At 34.2% G+C, this 24,694-nt stretch overlaps 1 protein-coding gene and 1 long non-coding RNA gene across 2 annotated transcripts; one reads left to right on the forward strand and one right to left on the reverse strand.

Annotated features, from left to right (window-relative positions):
- LOC109227381 (F-box/kelch-repeat protein At1g80440-like) lies at nt 5,885-7,981 on the reverse strand. The gene has a single exon (XM_019392526.1). It carries the CDS (start codon nt 7,402-7,404, stop codon nt 6,331-6,333), a length of 1,074 nt encoding a protein of 357 aa, XP_019248071.1. The 5' UTR covers nt 7,405-7,981; the 3' UTR covers nt 5,885-6,330.
- Nucleotides 21,731-22,667, forward strand: LOC109228364. The gene is made up of 2 exons (XR_002068376.1): nt 21,731-21,921; nt 22,304-22,667. It is a non-coding gene; the product is annotated as an uncharacterized LOC109228364 (long non-coding RNA).

Here is a 24,694-nt window from a genome sequence, read left to right on the forward strand (position 1 = left end):
GTGGTTGGTGGAATCGAAATTTCTGCTTCCATCGCGAAGTTTAGGAATGGAATTGTGTATGCAAAGAGCATAATCAAATGGAAGAGGAATTGGATAATCTACTTTGTATGCCCATTGAAAACATCAGTTAACACGATATATATTTAAAATATTTATTTTACTCTGTATACCTACTTTATAAAATTATTTTACCATGTATACCTACTGTATTCTAAAATATAATACTGTATATTTCAAATTAGAATATCGTGATATATTTAATTTGGATATTGTATTCCAAATTAGAATACTGTAGCATGTTTAGTTTGAATATTGTATTCCAAATTTAAAATTTTTGTATATTTTGCATTGCATACTGTATTCCAAATTAAAATGTTCTAGTATATTTGGTTTGGATACTGTATTCCAAATTAGAATACTGTAGTATGTTTTGTTAGAATATATTTAAATTGGATATTGTATCCAAATTAGAATACTGTAGCATGTTTAGTTTGAATATGGATATTGTATTCTTCATTAGAATTTTAGAGTAAGCTAGGTTTGGATTTTTCAAATTAGAATATTGTGGTATCTTTAGTTTGAATAATATATTCCAAATTAAAACATTATGGTCTGTTTAATTAGAATATTATATTTCAAATTAGAATATATGGTAAGTGAGGTTTGGATCGTATTCCAAAGTAGAATATCGTGATATGTTTACCGTGTAATATTTTTGGGATATTTGATGTAATTTCAAAACTTAGGTATATCATGAAAGTGAGTTTTATAAACGGGCATATCATGTAATTTCCCCCTTTTTTTTAAGTAATGGATTTAGGGTAACTCCATCGGTATGAATTTTACAAAGCATAACCAGTCTCACTTATAGCTTGTTTGGCCTATCTGCAAAAATCAGCTTATTTTGAGAAGTGTCTTTTTCTCAAAAGTGCTTTTCTTAAAAGTACTTTTGGTGAGAATCAATTTGTGTTTGGCTAATTAATTTTAAAAGTACTTCTGAGCAACAATTAGTGTTTGGCCAAGCTTTTAAAAATTATTTTTAAGTGTATTTTTTTCAAAAAAGTACTTATGGAAAGAAGCTAGTATTTTTTTTCTGCTTCTCCAAAACTACTTCTGTTTCTCCTCAAAAACACTTTTTGTTTCTTCAAAAAGCTTGGCCAAACACTTCAACTTTGAAAAAAAAAATACTTTTTTTTGAAAAAAAAAAAACGTGCTTCTAGGATTGAAGAAGCTTGGCCAAACAGATAAATAAGTTTGCAGTTGGGCGGGTAGGATTAAAAAAATAGGTTGTTTTTTCACTTTTAGCCGCGTCAGAAACTATTTATATTCGGTAGCCGAAAAAGTGTATAAAATTTATATAATTTTATATATAACATACAAAATGCCTATATATATATATATAATTATATATATTTTTTGACTATTATTTTGAGAGCGGCTATAGAATGTCATTTTTAAAAAAAAAAAATAGTTTAATCATAAAATAAATATTGGCTAATTGGATATTAACATGTAGTTGATTAATTGAACATTCACGGGTATGACATAGGGTCATTGAAGATATATATGATATTAAGTCAATGAAACTGGTAAAAATTATGGGAGATAATGTTTAAATTTAAATGATTTATTTTCATGTGTCTAAGCATTAGTGCGCACAGTTAAAACCCATGAAACTAATTCAAATTGACACACCAATGACCAAAGAAAATGTAGTAGCTGATTAATTGAATGGCGGTGACTTGATGGCATTTAGTTTCATGTCAAAATTTTCAAAAATTATTATTTTTACACGCAAAAATCTAATAATAAACAGCAGATATCTTCAAAATTATTTTCTTCCATTCAAATGGTAAAGACGTACGTGAAATGCTGATTCGAGCTTCTAGAAGTATGCTGAGATTTGAGTTCAATTAGGCGTGGGAAGGGTGGAGGACCATAGCTTACTTGCTTTTGAGTTTTGCCCTTTGTCTGGATAAAATTGGATCACTCTTTTTTGGAGGTAAAAAAATTAAACAGAAGTATGAGTGTCTGTTACGGTCATCTGTTGCCCACAAATGGAAATTATATAACAAATAGATTCTTTGATAAGGATTCGGTCGAACCCATTAATTTTGATCCATATTCTTGATTTATATTAAAAAATTCGATCCACCGAGTATTTTAAAATTATTAATTTAAAAATTAATAACTTATAAAATGACTAAAATTCTGAACACATAAGCTTTAAATTCTAACCTCAGCACAAGTCTATGATATATCAACAACATGAAGAGTGATGTTCAAGTGTTGTTTCGTTGTCATCCCTTTAACGGATTCTTGCCTTTGTCTGTTCACAAATGGTGAATGGAAATTTCCGTTTCTTATATATTAATTACTCTATCAAAAGTTGATGGTTTTGGCAAATAGGTAAGCAGACAAAACATGTGATTGTATTTAATTAAGGTTTACTTTTATATATTGGATTGGCTTATTAATTGTCTTTTATATCTCTATAGTAAGCATGACATTGACAACTCGTAGAATAGGTTAAGTACTCTGCCCTAGCCAGAGGCGGGCCTATGTTATCAGGTGAGGGTTCACCGACATCCGAAAAATTCGACAATTTTGTTATGAATATAGTTTTTTGAAAATACTGATATATTAGTAGTAATACCCCGTATACAAAGCAAACTTTGGTTGAAAGAAAAAGTGCACCCTTGACCTTCAAATCCTGCGTCCGCCACTGGCCCTAGCCATTTCTATCATAATGTTAGTATAGAACTTCTTTAAACTATTAGTAAATGTAATTTCAATTTTTATTTAATTATTATCACATGAAAGTGACCTCAAACTCTTCGTTTGTACGTAATGACATTTTATTGCTGCTAAATGCATTATTGACTTTTACATTTACAGGTATCGTAGGGCCATCTTCTATTAAAATTGTGGTTAAATATTAGTACGCTTCAAAGCAAGCAAAGCATATGCTATGGACACTTGTTCTTTCTGCCTATCATTTTAAATTACAAGGCATTTGCTTTTTAAGTTCCAATTATTCTAAAAACTAGTAGATGAAGTTTAAAGCTTTTTTTTTTTTTTTTTGCATACTTTAGGTTAATTATAGAATCAATCCAATGTTATTTTAGTTATGTAGAAATTATTTTTTAAAATTCTTCCAACTATATATTATATTATTTTATGCGAAAATTTATGCTGAGATTATTTTACCCAACGAGAACGATACAATCTTTAACGTGAACCTCGAAAGTTTATTTTAGTAAATTTTAGAATTAGAAGTAACTTATTCAACGTGACAAAATTTCTAAAGTGTAGTTTTGTGGGTACAACCTTTTCAGCCATTGTATCAGATTCTCTATAGCTGGACAAAGCTGCTAAATGAAAAAGTAAAGTTGTCTAAAAGAGACCACCAAAGGATGCGATGTAGCGGATGAGGTTGTTCTTCCCTTAATAAGAAATTTCGGGTTTGAGTCCTGAGTATGGAAAAATTATTGATAGGGAGTGCTTCCCCCCAAATGGGGCTCTACACGGTGCGAATCTAAATACAGTCGGGCTCAAATTCAGATACCGAACACTAAATGAAAAATCCAAAAAAATTCGTCTAAAAGAGAAAGGAATAATTAAAGAGAAGAGGAAAAGGAAAAGGAAAGGAAGGAAAAGAAAAAGCTACTCATCAATTTTCCTACTCTTCTTTTTTTCTTTTCTTTTCTCTCTTTATGTTTGTTCTTTTTCTTGAGTGTCGAACTCCCAATAAATTAAGGACAAAGATGAACTTTGAATATAAATGGCTAACCAGTAAGAAGTCTAGCCTTAATGGCAAAATGAAATGGTACAAATTGCAGCAAAGGGAAAATACACATTTTAAATGAGAAAACAAATTCTTAGTTGATACTTTCTTCGGTCCAAAATAAGTAATTTTTTAGCTGTTTTCACACAGATTAAGAAATCCACCTTTTTACATTAATTAGCAATGAAATTGACCATATTAACCTTTACTATCTCTTCACATAAACACTCCTAAAACATACTCCAACACTATTTACTCCAAGGGTAATGCAAAAAAAATAATTAATTCATTCTTGAAATCTGGAAAAATCAATGGACCACAAAAAAAAAAGGGCCAAAAAATCACTTATTTTAGACCGAAGGCAGTACGTAGTTGGCAATTGAAAGATTTATGAGAAACACACCAAACGATACAGTGACAATATAAATGAATTTTACTCAATCAATGCAGTTAAAATCAGTTATATGTAACTCTCTATATCAAATAGATGGGTAACCTACAGATAACACAATATGGTAAATGACGTGATACAACAGGTAAAACTATTGAAAGTGTGAGAATTTTTTTATAGATAATTTTAATCCAAACTGAAAAAACATATAGTAAAATTAAAGAAGACTTGACCAAATGGCTAAGCTCTATTTTCATGATAATTGCTTTCATTGTCAAGCACTTGAAGGTGGAATGGAACTCATAGAAGACATTGGTTCTCATTTTCAAGCATTTTGAAGGTAAAAGATTAAATTTTCTCAGCTTTTCCTTGTAGGCAGTGACGAAGCCAGGAATTTTCTCAAGGATGTTCAAACTTGAAAGAAGTGAAAAAAATTTCCGACAAAGAATATTCAATATATGTTATATACCTATAAAACCTAATGTTTTATCTATATACTCGATGTAATTTTTTGACAAAGGGTGTCAGTTGATTGTTGACCACCGTACCTTTCGGACATGTGGCTTCGCCCCTACTTGTAAGGGCAAGTTTCTAGCGCAAAAAACTAAACTCGTTAATTTCAAGTGAATTAGTATTTTTTACATATCTATGTTAAATTATTATGATTATTGGCAGTATACCTGACAGTGGCGAAGCTAGGAATTTACTCAAGGGTGTTCAAACTTGAAAGAAGTGAAAAAAATTCCCCGGGAAAGAGTGTTCAATATATGTTATATACCTCGAAAATCTAATATTTTACCTATATACGCATTGTAATTTTCCGACGAAGGGTGGTCAGTTGACCACCCTTTATAACATGTAGCTTCGCCCATGATACCTGAGTAAATAAATTCACACATTTAAATCATGAAAGAAACAATTTATAACCACTCGTATTAAACATGCATCCCCATCCACTTTTCAAAACTTGAGAAATTCAATTTTCCCTTTTAATTAATAGTACTAAATATTTCTATCAAATTAATTGTTATTGTTAATATTTCAACAAGAAGATGTAAGAAGAACATCTTATATATTAAGTTGATTTGACAAACTCGAAGTCTTTATCCGAATGTGTGTGTCTTAGCTAATCTGTGTACAAAGTCAACTCCAGCATTAATGTAATTAAATACTATTAATATGCTAAAACAAAACGCAAGCAAGCACAAGTGATATCATTGATCCATTTGCCATAAACCATCCAGTTTTCAACTCTATTATTTTGTGTTTGTATATCTTTTTTGAATATTTTTGCAGATAATCATTCAACATTCAGTTTATTGCATTAAGTCATAAAACTAAATTCTAAAATGAAAAGATAATTCAGTCATATCTCTATACATCATAGAAACTAGAAAAAACGCTAATTAGGGGCGTAGGCACCTTACTTGAAGCGCTATCACAAATTATAAATAAAATTAAACTTTTGAATATAAATATAAGAAATGACACCGCTTGCCATTACAGTAATTTATTCATTTGTTTATTTCTTCAACTATTGATATCGGTTACGAAAATTCCTGCATACGCCAGTAACATTAACAAAATATTAAATCTGAAACACAACTATTTTTTTAGTAGTACCTAAACTAATGGTGATTTTTCTTTATTAGATTAGCAAGAGTGTGATACAAATATATCTCTAATTAACCATGATCACTGCAATGGGATGACAATATGTATGCCAAAACTAGGCTTTTCATTTTACAGGTAATTTGTCAAACAAAACCTGAAACACAATTGTGCCAAAATTAATAAGAGCAATCACTGCCAGATAGTTGAGTGATACTAGGTAATAGAGGAAAAGAAAAGAATCCACTAAGAATATAGCTCAACTCACTCTCATTCTTTTTTTCTTTGGGCCAAATGATCACTAGGGTAGCACGGTTCATAAAGTATCACACGTTCGCGTAGGGTCCAAAAAAGAGTCGTATTTCAAGAGGTGTGAAGTAGGCAGCCTACTCTAACGCAAATATTTGTGGCTGATTTCACGACTCGAGTCCGTGACCTATAGATCACACAAAGACAACTTTACTGGTACTCAAATGCTCCCCTCACTCTCATTCCTTAACCTTAGTACAAATTTGTTAATAATTGATTGCCTTTGAAAATCTCATATCTCCAAATAACAACCGAATTGAACATGACCACTGTACTCATCTGGAGTCTCTACTTTTGTCCACGCTCTTACTTTTTCACTCATATCCAAGGCATAAACACTATGGAGTTCATCAGATTCTGCACTTCCCACAAATATCAACTTCCCTTGACACGCTGTCAAATATGCCACGTTGGAAATCCCAGCTGGCAACCTTGCCAACTTTTGCCACGTAGCATGTTCCTTCACGACCACGTCACCGTCTTGGCACATGTACAATCTCCCATCATCACCTTCAGTGCAAGTATGAGGAGAATTATTAGCACTCAAGGAGTCATCTTCCAAACTCCACTGCCACGTGGCAAAGTTGAACACCTCAGCATTTTTCTCAAAGTTACCTTGTGCCCACGTAGGATAACCGCCAATGACGTGGAATTTACCTTCATGAAACACAACCTTACATTCGTCTCTCTGCATCACCATGTCAGGCAGTGTAACCCACTCGTCTTTCACGATGTCGTATAACAGAACCGACTTCAGCGCGTTCTTCTCGTCGTCATGTCCGCCGGCGACGAGGATGACCTGATCGGAATCCGAACCGCATCCGAAAAACAACCTCTGCTGTCCTGGCATATCCGCTCCACGTCGCCACGTCCCGGATATGAAGTTGTAGATAAAAACACAGTCCATAACCCGCCAAGTAATCGGGTCACACCCGCCAATCACTACTAAATCGGATCCAACTCCGACAATCCGGCAAAACTTCGGCAACCCGTCAATCAACTCCGGTATCGGCGGCAAGTCGTACCAACAGCCGTTTTCCGGGTCACAGATGGAGAGACGGTAAATCTGGGTAGACGAGAGGGTAGAGTCACCCTGAGGCTTTTTTACAGTAGCAACCATAGCTTGGACCATGGCTAAAACGGGTCGGGTCAACCCGGAAGTTTTCCGCCGTCGTCGAAACTCCGGCAGCGTAATCTCGCCGTTCCAGGTCTTGCATACTGAAGCTGCTTTAGAGAACTGGTCAATAGGAAGTCGTATGAGACATTCAATTGCTATGTCATTAGGTAGCCCTGGGATCAGGTCCATGGCTTTTAATTTCTATGATGAATATTGCTTGTAAACTGTGTAGTTTCAGAACAAAGTGAGGCCAAAGTTAAGAAATTGAAGTGGATTTAGTTGGGTTTTTTCAATGTTGTAAGGAGGGAAATGTGAGTGGATAAATAAAGAAGAAGGAAGGATATAAATTATGAGTCATGGTTTCAGAAAACCGTAAGCGGATGTTTTTTTATACTGTTTTGCGCATGAATTGAGAATATGGACAAAATTGAGTTTGCTTTTCTGAAGAATTAACCTAGATAGGCGTATATAATCGCTTTAATGAAATATAATTGATCGATATATAATATATATACACCCTCGTTCTAATTTATGTGAATCTGAATTGACTGGGTACAAAATTTAAAAAAAAAAAAGTCTTTTTGAATTTGTGGTCCTAAACAAGTTAAAATAGGGTCCAGAATATTTGTGTGACTATAAAAGCTTCTCATTGAGGGGAGATTGAAAGTTAATGCTAAATTGTTTTCAAATTTAAAAAGGGATCATTTTTTTTTAAACGACCAAAAAAAAAAAAATTCATATAAACTAGAGCACGGAGAGTAGAATATGATAATGTATATAATTTATATATAACTATATATATAATTTATGTATACGGCTAGGAAAAATAAACAGAATCCGACCGAGTATACAAGCTTTTTGAAGCACCAGTGGGGCATGGAGAATCGGTGAAGAGATAAGGGGGGTTCAAGTTGTGCATCTCTCATAGTCGACAAGTAGGGCAACTTGGTTATTACGGTTATAATCAAGATTTAAAATTGCTGGCTATTTATAGAGGATTAGAGGTCTATAATGTTAGAGAAGTTATTTCGATTGTTGCGTGCCGTGACATCATTAACCATTACGTTAGCTGCCTATTTGCTTGGTTTGACAATTGTTTTCGACAAAAATTTATCCACTCTGGATGTTTATGAAATTATATACATGTACTATTTGTAAAATTTATATATATTATGATAGCAATCATAACTAAAGTGTATGCATAAGATATAGTTAATTTATTGATTGATTTAAATATCGAAGGGTTAAAAAATCCAAAGCATTTTAGTCTTTAGTGTTTTCGTTATTTCATATCTTTGTTTGCAATACATCCCTTTCGGACCTCGTTCGTTACTGTTTACTGCTGGTCACCAGATATTAGTCTTGGAGCCAGTTTGGATTAGTTTGTTTTAAGTGCTTTTATGCTAAAATTACTTTTAAGCCATTTTGTAGTGTTTGGATAAAGTAAAAAAGTCCTTTTAAGCAATTGTTTTTAAGCTAAAATAACAAAAACAAGCCAAAAGCCAAAAGCTAGAATTCCTAACTTATGGCTTAAAAACTATTTTGGCTTAAAAATCACTTAAAACAGCTCTTAGTCTTTTCATTATTTAATATCTGTATGTTTGCAATACATACTTTGCTGACTCCGTTCATTACTGTTTACTGCTGGTCAGTGATGGTCTTTTAGTCTTATAGCCTGTTTGGCCAAGCTCTTGAAATAAGCTTATTTTGAGAAGTATTTTTTTTCAAAAGTATTTTTTAAGGTGAGAAACAGTTTGTATTTGGCTAATTAATTTAAAAAATTCTTTTGAGCAGTAATTAATGTTTGACCAAGCTTTTGAAAACTGCTTCTAAGTGTATTTTTCTCAAATGTGCTTATCAGAAAAGTGATTTTGAAGAGAATTTACTTTTTTCTACTTCTCAAAAACTGATTCTGCTTCTCCTCAAAAGCACTTTTTTCCTTCTAAAAGCTTGGCCAAACACCTCAATTTTTGGCCCAAAAAAGCACCTTTGGCCCCAAAAATACTTGGCCAAACAGGCTATTAGTAGGCGTTTGGACATTAAAAATGTAATTTTGGAAAAGAAATTAGTTTCTTGAGTTATATTGAAACAAGACATTTAGAATTTAAAGTTATTTGGATATGCATTTCACTCGAAAAACCAGGAGCGGATGTAGCACTCCGGTGTCGGGTTCAATTGAGCCCATAACTTTTGACGCGTAGTATAAATTAATGTGTAAAAAACTATTAAAATTGCAATAAATAGTAGATTGAACCCATAGTTTTAAAAATATAATGGGTTCAATGGTAAAACTCTTAAATGCTGAACCCATAGAATTTAAATCCTTGATCCGCCTCTGCGAAAAACTATTACTACAATTTTGTGAGAGGAAATAAAACTTTACATGAAAAAGTGTTTCACTTCTTTTTCAAACTTGGAAACTCATATTCAAATTTCTTTTTACCAAACAAGCTTTGGAAAAAAAATCGATAAATAGGGAAAAAATTGTATGAACGACGGTAGGGATAATCAAACCGAACCGGAAAATCACATCAAATCGAAAACCGATTAAGTATGGTCTAATTTGGTAATTTGGTATTGAGTAAAATAAATCCAAACCAAACTGACATATAAATATATAATTTATATATATATATATATATATATATATATATATTTTTAAGACTTTATATAGAGTTTTCTTTAAAAAATATCTAGAAATATTTGAGATCCTCTCCTGAGATATAATATTTAATAGAAATATGAAATGCATCCATTTTTATTTGCTTTAAATAATGGGTTACATCATCACTTACTTATCAAGTGTTATTGAAATGCATCAATACTCTTTGTTCTTTCATATTCATATGTCAAGATCTATTAAATTCTTATATCTTTTTTTTTCGAATTTGAAATGGTATTTCGATAATTTTTTTAAAATTAAATAGAATATATCATTATTTAGGTGTCATATTTTTATTTTTATGTTCAATTATTAAATTCGATTAACCTTGAAAGCATACATCAAAAAAAAATTATTGCTCTAAGACTAAGAAAATAACTATCATATGCTACTAAAAATAATTATTCCATAAGAATATATTAATAAATCATATGTTTGTCAGTTTTTTAAATTTTATTAAACATATATTTACTTATCAAAACTTTATCAAAGTAAAATTGAAATAATATTTATGTAATAAAAAAAATCCGAAAAATCGACAAAACTGAACTAATCCAAATCAATATAATTGGTATGGTTTGGTATTGATAAAATCGAACCAATCGGGTTCATGTATATCCCTAAACAACGGGCAGTAGTCTTTTCATTATTTTTTTTATCTATGTTTGTTATTTTATCCCTTTCTTATACTGTTTACTCTTTTTTGGTACTTAGCTATCCGAACACATGCGGCATGATAATAAGTATGCATTTAGACAAAACTTAGCTGAATTAAGTTGACAAAAAAATTGTGGATGTTGACATAATGTTTGAACATAAACTTCCTTATGCAAGTTGAAAATTTGTGTGTGTAAGGTGAAGATTGAAAATTTTCACTTAAAATACACATTCAAAATGAAAATAATGTTATTTATATTTACAATAATTATTTCCCATGAAGTCAAATTCTAAATCCAAAACATTATTATCAATTTTCTTTTTCGTTAAAACTTCATTACCAAATTCGATTAGCAAATATTAGTAAAGCAGCATTTGCGCATGAATTTACGGCCTAAATATCTGCAGGGGCGTATGCGTGACGGGTTCAATTGAACCCATAACTTTTGATGCGAAGGAATTTGTTTATAAAAATCTATTAAACTTGCAATAAATGGTAGACACAAATTCATATCTTTAAAAATATAATGAGTTCAATACTAAAAATCTTAAAAGTTGAACCCATATAAAATTTAAATCCTGAATCCGCATGAATATGTGCACGTTTATTAAATTGATCTTGCCTATTTTACATTCTCCATTCTTTCTCATCACCATTTTATTCCATTTCTCTTCACTCTTCCCCCCCCCCCCCCCCCCCCACTATTCAGAGGCTAATTAAGGCGTGATTTATGAAATATGAGCAATTGAGCATGCTGCTTAGCATTTTGGAGCCTCAAACTGACATAATTTAAATAATTTGGGTGTTCTAGACGAAATCAAAATAGTCATTCTGGGTTGCTTCAACTTTAATAAGTTGAAATCATTTTATCGAATTATTTATTAACTTAGTCTAACTTCTTCTTTTCCACATTACATTCTAGTCTACGCTATTAGTTTTCAGCATCTTAAGTGATGCTTCCATAGAATCAATATGACAAATTTATAATCCTTGCTAATGAAATAGGAAAGCTATGCTAACATTAATTTATTTAAATGGTATGCGTAAGTTGACAGTATATTACATCCATTTCACAACTTTGGCATTTAAAAAGAAAAAGACAAACAATTCACATATTACATTAAAGGCAGTGCCTTAGCTTCCAGATTGGATTGCGCATGGACGCGAGTGTGACGTACACAGTAATTTAGATTTGAGTGACTCTTCAGTGCTTTTATACACATTATATATCGGAGTGGGAAATTGATCACGCCCAACTATGCCTTATAAAAAGGATTAAGCGGACGTTGTAAATATAACCCGAGTATTATGCCCAGGGTCGAATCCACAGAGAGTTAACCTATCAACTACTATCTTCAGACCCACTAATTCTTCAGAACCAGCTTCCCAAATATTCAAATCTCAGTTGAGTGTTCTTTAACGACTAGCTTGCAAGTAACTAAATAGTTGTAAACTAAACTAATGAGGTTGTAAACAATTATGAGGAAACGCTAAGGCAATTTCCCCTATTGATGGAATCCCTTCTGTTTATGCTCATACAAATTTACCAACACATCTCTATCAATCATGAACGCTAATCTTACCGTAAATCTCTCCCGAGTAATCACAGTCATTTACTATTGCACTCTCCCGAGATACACTAGTTTACTTTATTTAGCACGATTCACTTTAGATTACACCCAAGGCTTCGTTATCCCTAATCCCGCCTTTAAACCCGCAATTATAGATTCCTCTAATAATCTAGGAGTGGTGTTGTTCAACAATAACCTAAATATGCACTCTTTTCCAAGTTATGCACACTAAATAGGCACAACTAATTGAGGATCCTGTCAATTAACTACAACGAACACGAAGTTGAACAAATAGAGATTAAACTGGCAATTTGTATTCACATAAACAAGAAGTTCATCACCCAATAGGTTCCATCAAAATCTTAGACAAGGAATTTAGCTACTCATGGCTATGGGAAAATAAACTAAGATTGAATTCATCATAAAAATCAAAAGAAAAGAAGAAAGATGTTTAGAGTACTCTCTCACAATGGTTTTCCTTGCTAAGAAACCTTAAAAATCAATACATGCCTCTCTTGGGCGAAGTCTAATGTTTTAAATAGGGTTTAGGTCTAAAAATCCCGTAATTGACACTTTGATCCCTGAAGCAGCTGCTTTCCACCGCGGTTCTGCCGCGGTCGCGGTAGAACCGCGGCCAAACACCCTCGCGGAATCCTTGAAATTCTGCAGCTGCTTTCCACCGCGGTTCTGCCGCGGTCGCGGTGGACCCAGTGCTCTGAATCTTCGGCCTGTTTTGCATGGTTCACTTGGGAAATTTCACAGTTGGCCTCTTTTTCATCAATTTTGACTCCAAAACTGCTCCTTAGCCTTCCTTATACATATATCACCTGCAAATCATGAAAAGCACTAATAAGAGCATTTTGTTATCACTTTTAGCATTAAAACTACACAAGAAGGTGATTATTTAAGGTGTGATTATAGTCAAATTCACCTATTATCAACAACCCACACTTAAACCTTTGCTCGTCCTCGAGCAAACTAAACCACACTTCTAGGCCTAACTGCTCAATGCATTGCCCCAATTTATGTTACACCTGCTATTAACAAAGATCGACCTAAGCGGTGCACAATCATATCTCAAATGCAGACTCTCATGCCAAGACACACTTGTGCTCACTCTAATTACTCTAACAGAAGTGAAGACTCACTTTTCCTTCCTGAGTCACATGCCCTCACCTAAACAAAATTTGAGAGAAGTTCCACACACATAAAATTCAACAACAAGGAACCATATATAGAAAGAATTCGCTCACTCTCTGCAAAGAGCATTCACAAGCCACACAGACACACATAAGCTTGCCCCTAGTGTAATACTCCACTAATCGAGCTAGTCAGTCAAAGATCAAGAGGTCTTTATAGGTTGTAATGTAGGCTAAGGGACGGGTAGGATATATTTGGATATAGTGACTAACCTCCCTAAGCACTTTTAATACACACTTCCTTTTGTTTCACCTTCATGTTCAACCCAATCATTATTTCGCATTTTGTTTCATTTGTGACCCCCACTTTTCTTTAGGTACAACTGGCTTTTTCTTTTTCTTTTCTCTTTTTTTTTCCAGATTTATTGTACACTGCCAATTCACCAACCAGAACCTTCATTCTTGATTTCCCCTTGTTTTTCACTAATTCTCTCCCACCCCACACTTAGACTTTTGCATATTCTTTAGTGATTCAAGTGCTTCTAGGAGGTAAAGGTTCAAACAATTAGCTTATTCAAACACAGCGATTTAGATCATTATAGGGTTATCAAAGAATAGGCTTCAGGCTCAAAGGGGTTAACTATGGTAATATGCACAGGTGGATTCTCAAGTATAAAGGGTTGCACAAAGAAATGCCTCAATCATCTCTAAAACCAAACGACTTCTATTTCGCTTTGCAAACACACAGGGCAAGTTCTAGGTATCATATGCAAGCATAGGATGCAAGTAACAACTCACACACACTTAGCATGTAACTCATTTCGAATCAGTTCATCAACACAATCATACGAGTGTTCAAGCAAGACAAGATGTGCAAAATTAAGACATATATTATGAGTCCACAAACAAGCTTAGACGTCACACTCTCAAGTTCTTTTCTTTGCAAGTGTGCACATTTGGGGTTACATTCTGACTTTCACCCATCTAATCCTAAAACTACAAAAGAAAAATCTACCTAACCCGGTTCAAGAAAAACCCTTGGAAAAGAACCGTGGTCAAAAGAAAAACCAAGGGGGAGGTACTACACTACCTAAAAGAAGAAAAAAAAATAAAAAAAAGTTCTACATGGACTACTTCCCTCAAGAGTACTGTCCACATAGTCCGTCATCAGGAAGAGTCCTCTACAAGTTTTTTTTTTTTTAATTAGTTCCGACTTTGACCTAACACTAACGCTACACTACATTACAGCTATACATACTACAACATACAAACAGAGCAAGTCTCCCACCCCACACTTAAAATCATGGCATGTCCCCATGTCATATAAATAAAGTAAAGAGCAGAAGGGTTAGAAGACTTCCCTGAGACTCAGTCAGAGTCGGAGACAGTGCTGGGGTCGACATGGCAGGCTCTCCCCAATGCACGGAACCAGGCCATGAATCGGCTCTCAGTCCTGGATTGCCTCTGGGACATAGCATCCATCCTTGTGTGTAATCCATCCACTGAGGTGCGGAGATCTGCAACCTCTTCTTCCATGGACCGCAGCATAGGCCTAGTGGACTGTGATCTGGATATGCCAGTCCCAGAATGAGTGTATCTNGGAAGTGGTCTTTTCTGGTGGCCAGATTCAACTTTCTATAATCCATGCAGATTCTCCAGCCTGTGACGGTTCTTGTTGATATAAGTTCATTGTTGTCATTCTTTACCACCGTCATACCACCCTTTTTAGGCACACATTGAACTGGGCTAACCCAACTACTGTCAGAATTTGGAAAAATGATTCCCGCATCCAACCATTTAATCACTTCCTTCTTCACCACTTCCTTCATATTCGGGTTTAGCCGTCTCTGATGTCCCCTGGAAGGTTGTGCCCCTCTTCCAGCAGAATCTTGTGCATGCAGTAGGCGGGGCTGATCCCCTTGATGTCTGCCATGGTCCACCCAATGGCAGTTTTGCACTCCCTTAGTACCTGTAAAAGCTGTTGAACCTGTACATCTAACAAACCAGATGAGATAATAACAGGTAATGTGGAGTTAGGCCCCAGAAATTCATACCTGAGGTGGGTTGGCAAAGGCTTCAATTCCAGCTTAGGGGGTTCCTCGATGGATGGTTTAGCTGGAGGGGTCTCTCTCTTTTCTAAGTGCAAGGGCTCAAACTCCAGATTTCTCTCCCAGAACCCTTTACCTTCCAGTGCCAACACCCATTCCGCCAAATCCTCACCATTCACTTCATCCAAATTTGTCAAGCATGCAGCAAGCGGATCCTCAACCGTCAACGCCTCGTCATCAGCCTCTACAATTACATCTATTGCATCAATAAGGGAACAATTTGCGAACTTACTTGGTCGCCTCATCGATTTCTGCACATTGAATATAATTTCCTCATCATTGAGCCTCATCTTAAGCTCCCCGGTCTCGCAATCGATCAAAGCTCTCCCCGTGGCCAAGAAGGGTCGTCCTAGAATTATGGGAATTTCTTCATCCACTTTGCAATCCAAGATTACAAAATCTGCAGGGAACACGAATTTCCCCACCTGAATAAGCACATCATCAAGAATCCCAAATGGACGCTTAACAGTCCTGTCATCCAGCTGCAATAACATAGAAGTAGGTCGAGCTCTGCCAATGCCTAACCTCTTATAAATGACCAGGGGCATGAGATTAATGCTGGCCCCTAAATCACAAAGTGCCTTAGCAAAGGCATAGTTCCCAATGGTGCATGGAATTGTAAAACTACCTGGATCAGATAGCTTTTCAGCAACAGGTCTAGATACCACTGCACTACATGTCTGAGTAAGGGTCACCGTCGACAAGTCTTGAAAGTCAAACTTCCGAGACATTAAGTCCTTCATCATTTTAGCATATCCTGGCATCTCCTTTAGAGCTTCAATCAATGGAATGTTTATCTGGATTTGTTTGAGCATCTCTAGGAACTTTTTGTACTGCTCCTCCTTTTGATGCTTGGCCAACCTTTGCGGGAATGGTGCAGGAGGTCTTTTCTTCCCAATCACGTGAGGTTTCTCCTTCTCAGCTACTGTCTCAACTATTGGTTCTGCTGCTGTCTCATACTCTCTCTGTCTCGTTCATATTCGTTTCTTCAGGAGCAGGCTGAACTGTTACCTCTGTCAATCCCGTAGAGTCATCCAGCTCAATGGGCACTGGAATTAGTGTCTCAGCCTGTATGTTTTCTCGAGCTCTCTCTTGCTCAACATCTAGATCCCTACCATTTCGTAGACTCACTGCCATCAGCTGCTTTGGGCCTTGATCTTTTGGATTGATTTGGGTATCTGCAGGTAATGTCCCTTGAGGACGATTGTTAAGTGACATTGAAATCTGGCCCACTTGTACCTCAATATTCTTGATAGCTGCATCATGTGCATCCAACCTTTCATTTATTTTAGCATTGGACCCAATAACCTGCTGCATCATTGCTTTAAGCCTTGCAAACCCGTCTTCCTGTCTTCCACCCTGCTGTTGCTGAGGTGGGTGGTACCCTTGCTGCTGATTGTTGTACCCTTGTGGTCTAGGATACAGTGCCATATTGTTGGGGGGTCTCATGCCTCCCGTGTTTCCAGCGTTATACTGTGGCTGCGGTGGCCTGTACTGCTGCTGAGTCTGCTGACCCCAGTTCTGATTACCTTGCCTCTGACCCCCATAGTTAGCCACATAGTTCATATCTTCAGGGTGCTGGTGCTCTGTATTCCATGGATTACCAATTGGCTAGCTAATGCAAGATGTGCACAAGCCCCCGTTGGTAGTGTCTACTATGTGAAACTGTTGCTTCTGCCCTGATTCCTCCACCTTTTTGGTGAGGATGCTCATTTGCGTTAAAAGAGTCGCCATGTTTTCAACCATTGTATTAGAAGGATCAAGAGGCACTGAGTGCACCACTGGAGTGATAGGTGCATTTCTAGAAGTCCAACCCGAATTCTGCGCCATCTTGTCGAGCAAATTCTGACCTTCTCTCCAAGTCTTGCTCAAGAATGCCCCACCAGCCGAGGCATCAACTATATTCTTCAAGCTGTCTGACAATCCCATGTAAAACCGTTGTCCCAACATCTGCTCTGGAACACCATGGTGGGGACACATAACCAACATTCCTTTAAATCTGCCCCATGTCTCGTGTAATGTCTCCATTGGTTTCTGTTTGAAACTCACAATCTCATCAATTTGTTGAGCGGTCTTGTTAGGAGGATGGAACTTGTTGTGAAATTGCTTGACCAACTCATCCCAAGTTGCTATAGAGTTTATGGGAAGCGAGTTTAGCCAAACCTGAGCAGCTCCTGTCACCGAGAATGGAAACAATAATAATCTGATTGCTTTCGGAGTCACGTTCGGTTGCCTTTGAGTTTTGCAAATAGACAGGAAGTTCTTTAAGTGTTGCTGCGGGTCTTCTGTTTGTGTCCCAGAAAAAAGTCCCTTGTTCTGCAACAAGTGTAGCATGTTATTTGTGATCTGGAACGATTCAGCTTGTATCGCAGGCACAATAATGGCAGTGGCCAGATTGTCAGCTGTGGGTTGTGCCCAGTCATAAAGTGCACCCTCAGGCACAGGAAGTGCCAATTGCTCATTCCTGACATTCCCGTCGTTTATGTCGCCCATGTCAATTTCGAGTTGGTGTATTTGTTGTGATTGTTGAAGTCTTTTGTTTGAACGATTCAATGCCCGGAATGTCTTCTCGGGGTCCGAGAGTCCTTCAAGCAGTTCTCCAGTCCTCGTAGAGTTTCTAGGCATGCACATGTGCACCCAGATCAACAACCGTCAAATTTTCAATGAAAAAGTTGGTAGAGAGAAAACTGACTACAACAAGAATCTTTGTATTTCTGTCAATGGCAATTGATAATTCCGTTAACTCCCCGGCAACGGCGCCAAAATTTGATCACGCCCAACTATGCCTTATAAAAAGGACTAAGCAGACGTTGCAAATATAACCCGAGTATTACGCCCAGGGTCGAATCCACAGAGAGTTAACCTATCAACTACTATCTTCAGACCCACTAATTCTTCAGAACCAGCTTCCCAAATATTCAAATCTCAGTTGAGTGTTCTTTAACGACTAGCTTGCAAGTAACTAAATAGTTGTAAACTAAACTAATGAGGTTGTAAACAATTATGAGGAAATGCTAAGGCAATGATTTCCCCTATTGATGGAATCCCTTCTGTTTATGCTCATACAAATTTACCAACACATCTCTATCAATCATGAACGCTAATCTTACCGTAAATCTCTCCCGAGTAATCACAGTCATTTACTATTGCACTCTCCCGAGATACACTAGCTTACTTTATTTAGCACGATTCACTTTAGATTACACCCAAGGCTTCGTTATCCCTAATCCCGCCTTTAAACCCGCAATTATAGATTCCTCTAATAATCTAGGAGTGGTGTTGTTCAACAATAACCTAAATATGCACTCTTTTCTAGTTATGCACACTAAATAGGCACAGCTAATTGAGGATCCTATCAATCAACTACAACGAACACGAAGTTGAACAAATAGAGATTAAACTGGCAATTTGTATTCACATAAACAAGAAGTTCATCACCCAATAGGTTCCATCAAAACCTTAGACAAGGAATTTAGCTACTCATGGGTATGGGAAAATAAACTAAGATTGAATTCATCATAAAAATCAAAAGAAAAGAAGAAAGATGTTTAGAGTACTCTCTCACAATGGTTTTCCTTGCTAAGAAACCTTAAAAATCAATACATGCCTCTCTTGGGCGAAGTCTAATGTTTTAAATAGGGTTTAGGTCTAAAAATCCCGTAATTGACACTTTGATCCCTGAAGTGTCTGCGCTGCCGCGGTTCTGCCGCGGTCGCGGGAGAACCGCGGCCAAACACTCTCGCGGAATCCTTGAAATTCTGCAGCTGCTTTCCGCCGCGGTTCTGCCGCGGTCGCGGTGGAACCGCGGTGGACCCAGTGCTCTGAATCTTCGGCCTGTTTTGCAGGGTTCACTTGGGAAATTTCACAGTTGGCGTCTTTTTCATCAGTTTTGACTCCAAAACTGCTCCTTAGCCTTCCTTATACATATATCACCTGCAAATCATGAAAAGCACTAATAAGAGCATTTTTTTATCACTTTTAGCATTAAAACTACACAAGAAGGTGATTATTTAAGGTGTGATTATAGTCAAATTCACCTATTATCAGAAATCAATATTATTTACGATTTGATATTTGTTAGTTTATTTAATTCTTATCCAAATAAGATTTATATTAGAACTATATAGGAATATATTTTTTAGTTTCTAGCTAAAGTACGATTCATACTGTTATAAATAGGAATATTGCTAGTTATTTTAGTGAATACGTACGAAGAATTATAAAGAGAATTCAGAAATTTTAAATATATTATTTTTCCTTTATAGAGGATCTTTGAATTTTGTGTTACTAATTTGTGCCTATATTTTTTAAATTTTAATCAAAGGTCCATCATCATGATGGGTTTAAGCAGACCCCAGTCTGTATATAGCAAAAAATAATAATTATACGGATCGAAGGAGAATATAAACCTTTACCTCCCATACAAAATGTAGATTGTGCTCAAGCAATCTAATGAATAGTTGAATAATAAGATATAGTCTCACACTATACATCGTTGTTGATAGTGCACGCCTAACATCTATCATATACATTACATACAAATTCTTCGGTAGACACTACAACATTATGCATCTATAGCTACAAAATCTTAGCTACGAATTTAAAAATTGTAGCTAATACCTAATAATAGCCATAAAAATAAGAATTATATGGCTATTTACCAAATTATAAAATTTCTTAGCCACGGAAATTAAGTTGGTAGAGCTAATTCTTCAAATTAGCTATAATGGATAACAATCGTGGCAATAGCTACCTAAATAGCTACAAATTCATTGCTACAAGTAAAATTTTGTAGCTAATCATAAGTTTTTGCCATAAACCAATAGTTATTGTAGCAAGTAACCTTTTAGCCGCAATAAATTATTTGAAATAAAATATTATAGCTAAATGAATATTTTTTTGTTTCAAGTTCTAAAAAGTTGTGGCAGTAGTTAGATGATATAGCCACAGATTTATTGCTATAATTAAATTTTGTAGCTAATCATTTGTTTTTTGCCAGGAGTTGACACTTACTATAGCTATAGTAATCTTTTAGCCACAAAATATTATAGCTAAATGAATATTTTTGCTTCAAGTTATATAAAATTGTGGCAGTATAGGTTAAATCAGCCACAGATTTCTTACTATAATAGAATTTCGTAGCTAATCATTAGTTTTTGTCTTGAGTTGATACTTAATATAGCAATAATAATTTTTTAGTCGCAATAAATTATTTAAATCAAGATGATACTAAATAAATAATTTTTCTTCAAGTTCTAAAAAGTCATGTCAATAATTGGATTAATATCTACAATTATTTGTCATGATAAAATGATATAACTACGGATTTATTTGTATGATAAAATTTTATTAGTTTTTGCCACAAGTAGATTTGCCGTAACAATGGCAATCTTCTAGCCACATTTTATTTTACTGCAACTTGTTATTTTTGGATGTTTATTATATAAGTATGGTTTAAAATTCAAAATATGCTAACATTTATAGAGAATTTACGTATGTATGTATGGTACTTTACTAATTTTTTTATAGGTACTTAGAATAATTTGTTTATTTAAGTATATATTTTTAAACAAGTCTTCACATAATGAAGATATATATATATATATATATATATATGATTTACTATCTTGATAAGTTTTCAATTATCATAAACTAAATATACATTGAATATAAGAATTGAGAATTAAATATGATAAAGATCATGTTTTCTCTTGTGACTTTTATTTGTTATTTTATAATGTTTACATAATTCGATGTTATTAGATTTTACATAAATGTTTTTTAAGATTTTATACGGTCAATATAGGAGTGTATAACAATAACAACTAGCATTATCATAATTCATATAAAACAAAATATACTTGTAAGTTTCAATACAATTTAAATAATTATGTAACTAATTTTCATTAGTTTTGAATATCTAACAATATCAAATTTAAACAATATATTTGTATTTATGTACATTTATCTAATTACCCTCAATTTAGATTAATATAAAAGTTTTTTTATTTAATGGTCTAATGCTAGTTTAATAACTTAATAACTATCATTATCTAATTAAATTCTAAAATTAAGAAGTAAATACAATTGAAATAGGAGAATATAACAAAACTAACAATATCGTATATGACGAAAAAAGTTGTAAAGAATAAAATATATTATAAATATCTTTATTTCATGCAAGTTGATTTTTTTATTTTACTTAGTGTAAATTATGTGTTTAATCTTTTGCATATTTCATAGATAATTTTTTTGCTGACTTGTACTATTTGTTAATACTTACCTTTCTCGCATTTATAGGATTTATATTAGGTAAAAGTGCAAATATATAGTAATAGTAATAACAAAACAAAGAGCGTAAAGGTTTGGCCTAAACAAATATCTACAAAACCTAATAAAGCTGTCATTCTCACTTAGTGCATTTCCCTTCCAGCCGCCAACCCCCCTTCCCCCTTTTGGCCATTTTCTTCTTCAACAATGTCTTTTCTCTTTACATGAACAGAGCAAACCAATTGATCAATCACCGCTTAGATAGCCAGTCACCTTCTCTCTTTCCAGATATATTTATGTATGTATTTTAGGATTTCTCAATCCCCATACACCTTTTTTGTTTGAATTTTTGGATTCATATTCTAACAAATTAATAGATATTGTGCTGTATTGTGATAGATATTGAGTGAACCTTGAAGATTACAATATAATGTGGAAGGAGCCACAGTTCTAGAAAAGATATTACCAAATTGAGATGAAAATCCTTTCAAAACTTTTTTGAAAAGTATACAGATTTGTTTTCTTATCTTGTTGCTTTACGTTTTCCCCTCTTTTTATATGCTAAAGTTTCTTGTAAAATAGTTATCTAGACATATTTTTTCTCTTTTTGAACGTTCATTTAGCATTTTACAAATTGCATCTTTGTATTAATGTCTTTTGTATTTCTTTTGAATTTATAGGGTACATTTTAATCTATTGAATGCAAGAAGAATCAAGGATTCAGCCTCGGTATAAAGAGTGAAATTACTTTATCCTTGATTGCAGAAGATCATCTGTTGACAAAATCTGCAATTCTATATCAAATAGTTAGCACATAGTTTTTTTTTCTTTTGATGTGTAACCTTTCTGAATTTTATAGATTATAGTTAAATTACCGCCTGCACATAGTTTGCATTTTACTCCTATTAGTTGACTATTAGTTGACAAGAATGTGAGGTTGAGTTCTTCTTATTATCTTGTTGCGTATTAGCTAGTCTTTGAAAGTGTGGATATTATGTACTTTAGATAGACAATTGTATATTTTAGAATTAATTTTTAAAACTATTTTGGATGTCAGTTTGTGCAAAATAAGTGATATTCAAAGTTTATTTCTCTGTGTTTCTATGAATTGATCAAAGATGTATGGATATGAAATATTTGAAAATTTTAAAAATATTTAGTGAGGTAAAAAAAGAAAATAGCAACACATATTACAGAAAAATTTATTATCTCTAATAAATTAATTTTTCATCAATAAAAATAAAATGTAATTCAAATCTAGTCACCAAATAAATATAATAAAAAAAATCTAATCATGAATATTTTGATGATTTATTGCTATAAAATTATGGTTGGTAGCTAAATATAAATATTATAATACAAATCTAATATTGCTACATATTTAAATTTTGTGGCTAAATTAACATCTTTTGCCAGAGTATATCCCTTTATGGCTAAAGTATAAAAGATAGCTACAAAATTGATTTATCGTGGCAAAAGAATAAAATCATTAGCTATAAATATATATTGTTCGTGACAATAGTTTTATCAATATAGCCACATCAAAAAAATTCTTGTAGCAATAAGTATTAATCCTTAGCCATGGAACGTTAAAGTTTGTAGCTAACTTTTGTAGCTAATTTTTAGCTACTTACTTCTAGTTACGAATGCTACGGAAAAAAATATCGTGGCTAAAGTGTTTAGCCACGAAAATTTTCATATTTAGCTACGAGGTGCTTCATAGCTATATGTACGTAATGTTGTAGTGAGACTTCTATTCATATATAGCAAATTCAAATGACGCCATAATCAACTGTGAACTGGTTTTTCTTTAGCTTGATCCTTAAGTAAGGTAGGCCATCTTGTTCTAACTTCAAAGAAGCTCTAACTTGTCTAGCTAGGAAGAGAAACAACTTCATTGAACATATGAAATGTCCTTGTATTTCCCCCAAAAAATAGCTAATTGATCTACCACCACATTGCCTTCTCTATATGTATATAAATGTCGGAAAATTTCCGACATCGAAATTTCCGACATTTAAACTAAGTGTCAAAAAGAAGTCGGTAAGGGAACTTGTGACATTTATGTGACTTAAAATGACATTTTTAAAATGTCGTCGTAGCCCTTATTACTTGTACTGTATATTCGATACAGAAGGTTCCTATGTCAACATATTCTCTGATATGCACAAACATATATATGTTTAATCTGCCAAGGAGGTCACATATCTTTGTTAATCATATTCACTATCAACAAAGATTATGATTCCACCAACACATTAAAGAATCCATATTGCCAGCATATTTTGATTCCCTGGAATTTTGCCTATGTTTGTAAAGGAAATTCGATACTTATACATCTACCTTAATTAGCGTCTCCGTATTTTCCTCGCTACATTTCGGTTGGAGTACATACCAAAAATTGTATGGACCAAAAATTATCTTAGTTATGATTAAATTATATCAGCATTAAGAGGGCCTTCAAGGGCTGCCACGTGTCACCAGTATGACTTCGACAAAAGACATGCTCAAGGTCGAAGTGATCTCCCAAGAGATGAAGGGCGGGGTCGAGGAGTCAACATAGATCAAGGTCGAGGACGAGCACTCGTCTTAAATAGAGTAATAACGGCTAGTTTTAGGATAAGACTCTAAGGAGAATATTTCAGTGGATATTCTCTGTATCTGTACTATTAGAGTTTTTTGGAAACATGTTCCCGTATAAATAGAAAGAGACATAATTATAGGGGACATTTGTAAGACAACACAATGACATTCTCCGAAGAATCTTGCTTTATTACGCACATATAAAATATACCTTTTTCTTGAGATTCTTGTCTAACTTTTCCCCCACGATCCAAGAAGAATCCGAATATTCAAAGGCTCATCAATCATTCATCATTGTCAGAAAGAATACTAAAGAAACTCAATCTTTTCGGGTGACTCACATGCTTTTATTTACTTAAATGCCAATCATTGCTATTTATTTAATGCTACCTCCCTTATTCTTGGATCATTGAATATAACAGTAGTGTCACCATTTATTGCTACGCAAATTATACCCGTACTATCTTCTCCCAAAAACGATTAATACA

This window comes from Nicotiana attenuata, chromosome 6, assembly GCF_001879085.1.
Source record: "Nicotiana attenuata strain UT chromosome 6, NIATTr2, whole genome shotgun sequence".
Lineage (NCBI taxonomy): Eukaryota > Viridiplantae > Streptophyta > Magnoliopsida > Solanales > Solanaceae > Nicotiana > Nicotiana attenuata.

Excerpts from the sequence above, each read along its gene's own strand:
- LOC109227381 (XM_019392526.1), bottom strand. The coding sequence starts at position 7,404 with ATGGACCTGATCCCAGGGCTACCTAATGACATAGCAATTGAATGTCTC.